This window comes from Saccostrea cucullata, unplaced genomic scaffold, assembly GCF_032062105.1.
Source record: "Saccostrea cucullata isolate Sc308-1 unplaced genomic scaffold, CSIRO_AGI_Scuc_v1 ctg1200, whole genome shotgun sequence".
NCBI lineage: Eukaryota > Metazoa > Mollusca > Bivalvia > Ostreida > Ostreidae > Saccostrea > Saccostrea cuccullata.
The window spans coordinates 27,829-38,522 of NW_026923920.1; the positions used below are offsets into that span (position 1 = coordinate 27,829).

At 33.8% G+C, this 10,694-nt stretch overlaps 1 protein-coding gene across 1 annotated transcript in view; it reads right to left on the bottom strand.

Moving 5' to 3' along the window:
* The window catches only part of LOC134265265 (very-long-chain 3-oxoacyl-CoA reductase-like), a 34,080-nt gene extending 27,810 nt beyond the window's left edge, over nt 1-6,270 (bottom strand). The window contains exons 1-2 of the mRNA XM_062747510.1: nt 6,084-6,270; nt 2,233-2,279 (exon numbers count right to left, since the gene is read on the bottom strand). Coding sequence (XP_062603494.1) covers nt 2,233-2,279; nt 6,084-6,270 — 234 coding nt within the window. The remainder of the gene's footprint in view (nt 1-2,232; nt 2,280-6,083) is intronic.
* Nucleotides 6,271-10,694: the final 4,424 nt, after the last annotated feature.

Sequence of the window (10,694 nt, forward strand, 5' to 3'; positions counted from 1 at the left end):
ACCTAAATAGATGTCAAGAAGGCAAAAATAAGAATTTTCTGACTACTTCCGGTTAGACCGAGAATTACGTCGCCGGACGTATTCTGAGGACCTCAATAGATTAAGCTTGACATTTTAAGCAACTTTGCTTTTTGGCGTATTACAAATTCTCAACACTTTTTGAGATTTAAAGGAAAAACTTTCGGCCCTTACATATAGGGGCCAGCCCCTTATCGTTGATATCCATTGAAAGATCGTGACATTCTTTACAACTTTTGTTCTCTATGTCTTTACAAACTATTAACATGCAAAACGATATTGCAGAAAAGGTGTGAAAAAAATTCTAAATCCCCGATAGGACTTTTTTCGGACCATAGCGAGCGCCAACGTGCGATGTTTCCGGAGAAAGTGAAATGCGAAAGGCATATCTACAGACATAGGTCTATCATACCTGAAAGTTTCATGTTTCTATCTCAACCCATTTTTCAGAAAAGCTCTGGACAACCCGACCCTTTAAAATTCATAAAATCGGCAATATCTCAGACTGGAAGTGACGTCATCAAAAAAGACAAAAAACGCATAACGTTAAAGTGGTGATACATAAGTCCTGAAAGTGTCATGAAAATTCATCGAGCCATTTTCGAGAAATCGCGTGCACAAAATCGGTAAGAAAAAACAATAAATAGAGCAAAGCTCGTTGCAAAGCAACGAGTAGGTCTTCCGTCCTGTTTGACCGGAAATAACTTTCATTTTTTAAAAAAATGAGTAATAACCCCAAAATTGGTTTAAATCCTATATATCTATGTTGATTGATGCAAAAATAAGCCAGTTTTTGCTATTTCCGATTTCACCGGAAGTGACGACGACGGACGGAAAAATTAATTTTTATGCTCACAGTGACAAATGTTACCCATAAACTTGTCAAGAACGGCAAAAATACTCGCTTTCCGACTACTTCCGGCCGGAAGTGACGTCGCCGGACGTATTTTGACGATTCCAATAGATTAAGCTTGACATTTTGAACAATTTCGCTTCTTTGACGTGTTACAAATTCTCAATACTTTTTGAGATATAGAGAAAAAACTTTCGACCCTCTTTCAACGCCCCTAATTTTAGGGGCCAGCCCTTTTTTCGACATATCATTTGAAAGATCTTGGAATTTTACATTTCTTTTGTTTTATATGTTTTAACAAAATATTTCCAGATAAATAGTTATCGTAGAAAAGGTAAGGGATGTGCGATTTTATCGGTATACCAGTATATCGCGATTTTTTATTGCGTGATACGTATCGTGATACGGAGACCTAGATACCGGTATTTACGTATATATTATAAAGTCCAGAAATTATTCATTTATTTGTTCAATCTTTCAAATTACAATTTCAGGAAGTATAAAAAAATGTTGTAAAAAGTGAAAAGAACGGCATCTTACCGTCCAAACATAACTGATTTTATATGCATAAAAATTTCAAGAAAGTAAAATTTTGTTTTTCTAACATATTTTTTAGAAAAATAATGACTTTTCAAATAAAATCATTGAAAAAAAACTGCTTTTAAAAATATCATGATATTATCGTGATATTGTAGGGAAAAAATCGTGATATATCGGATACGAAATTTTTGGCGATACCCATCCCTAGAAAAGGTGTAACAAAATTTGAAATTCGCGATAGGACTATTTTCGGGCCATAGCGAGCGCCGACGTGCGGCGTTTCCGAAAAAAAAAAACAAAATGCGAAAGGCATATGTACAGACATAGGTCTACCATACCTGAAAGTTTCATGTTTCTATCTCAACCCATTTTTCAGAAAAACTCTGGACAACCCGACCTTTAAAATTCATAAAATCGGCAATATTTCAGACCGATAGTGACGTCATCAAAAAAGAAAAAAAGACGCATAAGGTTCAAGTGATGATACATAAGTCCTGCAAGTTTCATGAAAATTCATCAAGCCGTTTTCGAGAAATTGCGTGCACAAAATCGGTAAGAAAAAAATCATAAAAGTGAAAAAGAAACCTAAGAATAACAGAAAGGTCTTCCACTGAAGATGAAAGACCTTTATAAAACTAAATAAGAAAACAATATCATTCGGGAGGATATAGAAGGAAATATTTTCAGACAAATTGGACAGATAGATATTGTTATCAATTAAAATTATTCTTTATCTAAATCTATTTAAAGAAAATATAAAATATATGTTGTTTTAAATATCAACAAGTCTGTAATTATTAAAAATATACACATATACATACTTCTTTTGCGTATCCTTTTCCTATTCCATCTGTTGAACCAGTAACAACTGGAAAGAAATGCAACATATCGACAATGTTTAATAATTTTAATATTAAAATCTGTCATGCTAGTTTACAGCTCAATTACTATTGTTACAGATTCTATTGTTTTCATATTTTCGTGTAAAATATAGACATTAATCCCAGTTTTTCCCAAAAATTTTATGTGGGTTGGACATATAACTGATTCATCCTCAATTTGTTTCCTTCTTGCAGTACCTTTTATCCTGTTTGTATGTAACAATTATAAAGATTTCTCCTTTTTAACGATAGATCAACTTTCTCTTTGCCTCCAGTATTCTTTAAATTTATTTCAAACACCTCTTTCAAAGCCATCAACATCTTCAAGAAAATGAACTATAAAGGAGTTGTAGTATCAAAGCAACCATGGTTATTAGGTACTCATAAATTATTTGAAGTATAACAAGAGGTACTGTGAGCAATGAGCTCACTAAATGATACCCCCCGCCTCCCATAATGTCCATGTTTTACAATAAATTGTTTTACGGTAATGTGTAAAGAGGAATAACTTGTCGTATCAAATGTTATTCAGAAGCCGGCATATGTGACGTCATAGGTAAGAATATAATGGCAATGTCCATGTTTTGCTATGGGAAACCTAAAATATGTGCAGAATAAAAAAGTAAAATAGGAGGTGCACAATGGCAATATGTGATAAAGATTCTTTGAAACTTTCATTAAATTTCATTCAGTAGGATAAGAGGAGTTGCGGATAAGAGATGGGTACCCCAAAGCGTAACGGACGGACGGACGTACAAACGGACATCACGATTACTATATACCCTCCCACTTTTTAAGCGGGGGGTATAAATATATATTGTTTTATTTTAATTGGTATGACAATAGTTGCATAGTCGCCCACGTGACACAGTGGTTAGATCGATTGTTCCTTGGTCTTGGAAAAAGAGTTGTTCCTAACATCGCGGGTTCGAATCCGACTGCGGGACGTGGAGAACGGTCTTTCAGACGAAACCGGCTGAATCGAGATGCCCTGTAGCAGTACGTGCTGGCCTGAAAACGATTCTTACTGTTTAAAGGTCTTAAGTGCCGAGTACAGGTCTAAAATTGCATCCCTCTACCGGCATGTGATGGCGTCTAATACAACTCTCTTGAAAGGGTTGGTCAAGAAAGAAAGAAACAATCAAAACTAGAACTGTCCTATAAAAGGACGAATACCCCCCGCTGGGATACAGAGAATGCGCCAAATCATTAATATTTTCTGGATCTAAGAGAAGAGAGAAAAACATTTTTAATTGTTCATTATATTTTGTATGAATGAAACGAAGGTGCAGACTAATAAAAAAAATAAATACTAAAGATACAGACCAGACACGAATAATGAACTTTTTTTCTGTCAGTGACGTTGACTTGTATTAATGACCTTGGTTCAAGTCACGACTCACCCTCAGGTCATTAGCAATCTTTGTGTAAAATGGATTGATTGATTGACTGTATACTGTTTAAAGCTGACATGAATTCTTAAAAACGTAATAGTTTCATCTATGTACGACTTGTTTCATACCAACTACACTGTATAGCCGTATTCCGCCATATTTATACCCCCCGCTTTAAAAGCGGGAGGGTATATAGTAATCGTTAATTCCGTCCGTCCGTCCGTCTGTTACGCTTTGGGGTACCAATCTCTTATCCGCAACTCCTCTCATACCACTGAATGAAATTTTATGAAACTTTCACAGAATCTTTATTACATATTGCCATTGTGCACCTCCTATTTCACTTTTTGATCCGACACATATTTTGGGTTTCCCGGCCACAGGAAAACATGGACTTTTTCACCAGTTATAACCATATGGGAGGCGGGGGGTATCATTTAGTGAGCTCATCGCTTACAGTACCTCTAGTTCTTTCAGATACCTTGTCTCATTGTAACGATATATACCCCAATGCGCTCGTCACACTTGAATGATTTTTTGGCTTGGGTATCGACTTGTGCACATCTCCGATGGTAAAGCATATGAGAACACATGAGGTGATCAAGACATTTCAAAACCAAAATAAACTAGAGGTACTGTGAGCAATGAGCTCACTAAATGATACCCCCCGCCTCCCATTTGAATAAAATGGCAGTGTCCATGTTTTGCTCTGGAAAATCCAAAATATATGTCAGATCAAAAAGTAAAATAGGAGGTGCACAATGGCAATATGTAATAAAGATTCTATGAAAGTTTCATCAAATTTCATTCAGTGGTATGGGAGGAGTTGCGGATAAGAGATGGGTACCCCAAAGCGTAACAGACGGACGGACGGACAGACGGACGGACAGACAGACGGACGGACGGACAGACGTACAGACGGACGGAATTAACGATTACTATATACCCTCCCGCTTTTCAAGCGGGGGGTATAACAACATATTAATCATAAATCTGAATGATTATTGATTTGAATCAAAAGAAAAAAAAATGCAAGTTTGGAAGAGAAATTTAGATGCATGAGTACGTATTTTTACAATGCCAATTTATGCAGAATAAACTTGAAATAAAAAGCAGTTAAATCTGCAAACACATTTTTGAATTTATATGATTTGAATGGAACAAAACAACCAACGTCTTTGATTTGCATATTAGGTCATAGGGAATCTTTATGTGAAATGGGAACTTACACCTGTACTAGGTTTATCCATAAGAAAGATATGGACCGGACACGAATTATGAAATTGTCTTTCAGTGACCTTGAAATTCCCTAATAAACCTTGTGTCAAGGTCATGAACAATCTTCGTGTGAAGAAGTAGATTCTAAGGTTCCTCTGTAAGAAAGATATGGACACGTTTACCCAAACAGACAGACAGCTAGACAGACGGACAAGGTGATTCCTATACACCCCAAGCTTCGTTTGCGGGGGGTATAAAAAGTTGCACAATGTGCATTATGACTGAAATCTCTTTTCATAACATTATCATTACCTAAGTTGTCCTACATTTATGAGTTCTGTCGAAGTTTTTAAATAAAACAAACATCTGAATCATGTCTACATCTAGACTTGTTTCAATGAAAAAAAATAACAGGCACATGTATAGCTGTCAATTAATTTTTTGTTACACACCGTTTTATACGGCTTTATTCTCGGTCTTAGACAATTTCAGTCCAGACTGCATGACTTACTTTTCCTCTCGAATTAGTTTTTGACTTTATGATTATAATAGATAAATTACAATCAGAATTAATTACACCGTTTTTTCTTTTATAACAAGACATGGTTTTAACCGGAAATAATGATTGTTTACAATTTACCTAAACACGTTTTCACAACCTCTAATACCAGTATGTTGTGTATGTATTGTATGATACACATAATAAAATAAAGGATTTTTGTTAAGAGGAAGACTTGATTCCTCACATATACAGCATTGTACATAGGGTAGTTCTCAGAGTGTAGTAACTTGGTCTGGGTTGTTAAAGTCCATGTCTTTAGAGACCTTGAATGTAATGCCTGGCTAAATTCGGAAAAAAGAATGCTATAAAACATGCATATTTGATACCCTCAGAACCGAAAGGCGATATCAAATAGAATGTTTAGTGCGCAGTTATTCAAAATACAAGCAGTGATTGCTTAAAATACTACATCTTCGCTAGCCAAGGGTGACGATCCACGGTGTTCCTCTAGAAAGTGAATAGAGAAACACCGTGGATCGTCACCCTTGGCTAGCGAGGATGAAAATACTTATACATGACCCTTATTATTTCTACTTCTGAAAAGCTTAAATCAAATAGTAAATTTTTGAGGAATGAGTAAATAAATATAATTTAATGCAGTTGATACAAGGTATTACCTGCCCAGGATCCTAGACTTTTAAAATTTGTTGAACCAGCAAAAACAAGTGATTTCAAGATTTTGATTACATTAAAAGTGACTTTAAGCGCCCAATATGACGCTGCAAGAAATCCAAACGTTGTAAAACATGCAGAGGCGTCTTTTCCAAACACATTAATGATATTGTTTATCACGGAGCTCGCCATAGTTGCCGAGGCAATCTCTCACCAGAGGGCGCGCTCCGCTTACACGTTGGAGCGGAGCGTAAAAACGCCCTCTGGTGAGAGATTGGTTGCCGAGGAAGTAAAATGTGCTTAAAACTACAAATGACATAATAGGAATTAAAAAACACATTCAGTGCGAAATTTAAATTTTTTTCACCGTTTATAAGAGACAGATATTGCATAATTGAATATGTAATATGCAGGACTGCATTGTCAACTTTACTTTACAAACTAGAATATAGTAGTCCAGTCCCCTCGCTCAATCGAAAAAAGTGACCTACATGTAATAGAAAATCCTTACCAAGAGTGGGAAGACCAAATGATTAAAGCCATATATGGCGTATGTACAATGAAAATTATTAGACTAAAATTATAAGAACTTATTATTTGTTTCATTACTTTATATAAAGATAGAACTTTTCTGTAAATTACAAAATCTAAGTCAATTGCGTTATAAAGATATCACAATTTAATTTGGATTCTCGGAATTTTCTCCGACTCGGAAGAAAATACAAAAGATTTAAATAACACATTACATAGTAGATAAAATCGTATTATTAGTTGAAAAGAAGTGTTGTTCGTGTTCAGAATTGTATGAAAAATTTTTATTTAAATGTATTAACTGTATTTCTTTACTCAATTTTGTATTTGTCAAAAATATATTTTTTTGATCAGTTACGCCATATATGGCTTTAAGCTGACCTATTTTTATACTCCTATAAAGCAGAAAATATCCAATAACATAAGAAGAATACACGTGCTGTCGTCTTCAACTCGACATTTACATTTATCGTCGATGTACCGTAAATCTGGAATTTTTTACGTCGATTTTATTTTGCGAATTCGGGTTAAAATGCTGTTGATTAATTTTTACGTTTCAAAATTTTGCGAATGACCACTGCTTTGTTTACATTTCCTTATTGGTAATTTATTTTTAAGAAAAATATTTTTGCGAATTCAATGAACTCGCAAATTTGCTAAAAATTTATCTACAGCAAAAATTTCCAGATTTACGGTATATATTAAGAGTCATTCTCTGTAAGGACCACAGATGCCGTTCAAACGAATACCACAGATTTTAATAAAACATATATGAAAAAATTATGAATGTGTATGAGATTAATTAGATATATTTAAAATTTTGGGATGTGACCTATCCTCCAGGTTATGGCCCCCTAACACATTTTGTGGCTACTCCCATGTTTGAAAAGGTCAGTTTTCTCCTAATTTGACATAAAAAATTCAAAATAAATAATGCATTATGGTTGGATTAAGTGCATTAAATTGTGAAAACAAGGTGTGAAGTAAAGATAAAAAATTATTTTGCTTCATCACTAACACCCCTTTTTGTTTTAAAGAAATTTAATTTCCTCCCATTTTTAACCCTTAACCAACACGCTAAATAACCATAATTTCAGTGCCATTTTATAAAAAATCCCAAGATAGGTTTATAAAATATTAACAATTTTTTGAAAGCAAACATACTTGATTATTTATTCATAATTATTCTGGATGTGTGTTTTTTGATTTAAAAAAATAAAATGCATTTGAAAATATTAAAAAACTAGCATTTCACAAAAATATTATCTCCCTTTGTAGAACTCTCTAGTTCCGACAGTGAAAGAAGGTAAAAACAAAAGTATTTGTAAGCATGACGTTTTGCCGGTTTGGAGTTCCTTTTCACAAACCATGTGTTTTACTGATATTTTTATACAAAACTGCTTAGATTATACAGTATAGCTTCCTTGGCAGATGTGATATTGTTTATTCTGAAGACATTCAACAACTCGTGAATTTCAGCAATGGCCATGTATTGTCTGAAGTAGGTCGTATGCCATGTGTTAGTGTGTTACACTTGCTAAATACAGTGAATGACTATCGAATGTGGACGTTATTTTAACTTTTCTTCAAAATGAAATACAAAGAGGTCAAGAAGGAAGTTATGTCAAATTCCAAACTTTCCAAGTTCCCACCTACATATTGAAAACACCAGAGGAGATGGACCGAGAATTCCCCTCCAAACAGAACATGTGAAAATGTGAAAGCAGGTCTTTTGATTGGCCAAGCTGGTGCAACGCTACCAGTGTTATACACCATGCATGTACACGTAAGTAGCTACAATTTCTGATACACAATATAATAATATTTGTTCGTAGAGTTATGAGTAGATGAAATTATTGAAAAAGAATTGAATCAAAATGAATGTAAACACATTGGCGTTGGAAGCAAATTGAAAGGGGGGGGGCTAAGTGTAAAAAAAAAATATATATATATATATATATACCTTCTCAAAAAACCTGACAAGCAAAAAAAAAAAAAAAAAAAAAGAGGGGGTGGGTGTCAATTCGAACTTCAGTACAAAAATTTTCCCCAAACACACCTTTTTTTCCTCTTTACTGCGACGTGTCTGTGGAAAGTGGGGGAGCTAAACCTACGAAACAATGTTCAATGTCTATACTAAGTGTATATTTGGAAAAAAGTGGGGGGGGGGGGCTAAGTCTATACTAAATATATATTTTGAAATAAAGAGGGGGCTAAGCCCCTCTAGCCCCCCCTTCTCCCCGGTTCGGACGCCTATGAAACAGGTACAGTCCAAAGACTATACTCAAGCATTTCTACCTACATATGTAGGTCTTAGAAATTGGTAAAATAGCTACTTTGGGTAGCTTTAACCTACATACATTTTAGCTATTAATAGTTATGTGGGTAGAATAAGAAATCATCTTTGGACTTGACCTTGTAAATTTCATTTTCCTTGTTCATCTTGAACACTATATAATGATGTATGCATTAAAAGTTTAACAAGATATAAATTAAAAAGTTTCTCCAATTTGAATTATTGTCAACACTTATTTATTTTAGACCTGTCAACATACAAAACTAAATAAAAAGTACTGTTAAATATGTGGTGAATGGCAAACAAGTTAACAGCTCATTCTTATATAATTGTGCATTAATTAGTACCTGTAAGGAATTTAATTATTTTTATGAAAATATACAATTTATTGTAGCATGCTGCTGTGTGACCATGTGAGGGGCATCACAAGGAAGGGGAAGATATTTAGATCATTCATGGAGATTTCAACATCGTATTAAAACCAAATCATAAAGAGGTATAGTGTCCATGTACTATAATTTTGACCCAATTATGAATGGCCTTGACTTCTATATCTTTCAAGAAATTAGACATTGGAAATAAATTTTGAAGGATAGACGATACAGCTTTCATGTTCCATATATACATTAACTATTATTATTGACCCACTTTTCAAAACTTATAAAAGCATAATTACTGTTAAGTGAGAGAATGTAGGAGTACATGTATTATTGATGCATTACATATGAGACATGTAAACGCTCTGTAATGTTCCAAATTCTACCCTTCTGAAATCATCTGTATTATTCTATACAAATATTTTTCACTTCAAATTCCATTTTTGTGCAACTTTGAATAAGAAATTAAAAAATAACTACACTGTAAAAAAACTTATTCATTTTATTCATTGAAACATAACCCAAGTTGTTATTTTCAAAATTTTTGACAAAAGTTTGTACCACTTTCCTTAAGAGTCATTCTCTGTAAAAACCAAAGATTCCAAGGAGGCCGTTAAAACGAATGTCTCCGAAATACGTAATTTTTTGTATTTAGAGTGTACCCGGGTGTCTAACTGAGAAAACCACCTTAGTTCATGTTTTGGGATTTTCGTTGCCATGGAAACCGTAACTAACGGAAATACGGCCATTTTGACAGGTTCTATTTCATAAAATATAGCATTTTTAACCCCCACATTTTTTTTAAACGCGAAAAATATGAACACTTTCAATAATATAATTTATTTTAAGCATTCTTATATAATTAAAGTAATTAGGATTTAAATCTTTAATCTGAGGTGTTTCAAGCTGACAGGAGGCTAAAAAAATCAAATTTGGTGCTTTTTTCAAAATACAGAAAAACCTATTTTACTCCCTATTTCAATTAAATTTATCTTTTAATTCCAAGATAGGTTTTTTAAACTTCTTGTTTATTCCAAATATCTATACTATGGTCTTTCATTTCATATAGATTCCCAACATGTGTTTTTCAGATAACTCGGGGAATATCAAAATGAAAATGTCCCATAATCCCGAATTTCCTCAAATACGGATTGGAAAACTGCGTTATACATTGTATATAGTATATTTTGTAGAGTTTGTTTTTCTCTTTTGAGGACATTGTTTATGTAAAACAACCTTAAGAGAGAATTAAATGATAAAAATGAATAAAAATGTATCATTTTAGGGGCGGATAGCAACACAGAAGTGGTTACCAGGGCAACCATTCAAGGGAATTTTTTTTCATTTCATGTTTTTATCGGTTCAAAATCACGTTTGTGGCTGAATTTTAACAATACTGAAGAGTCTATTAA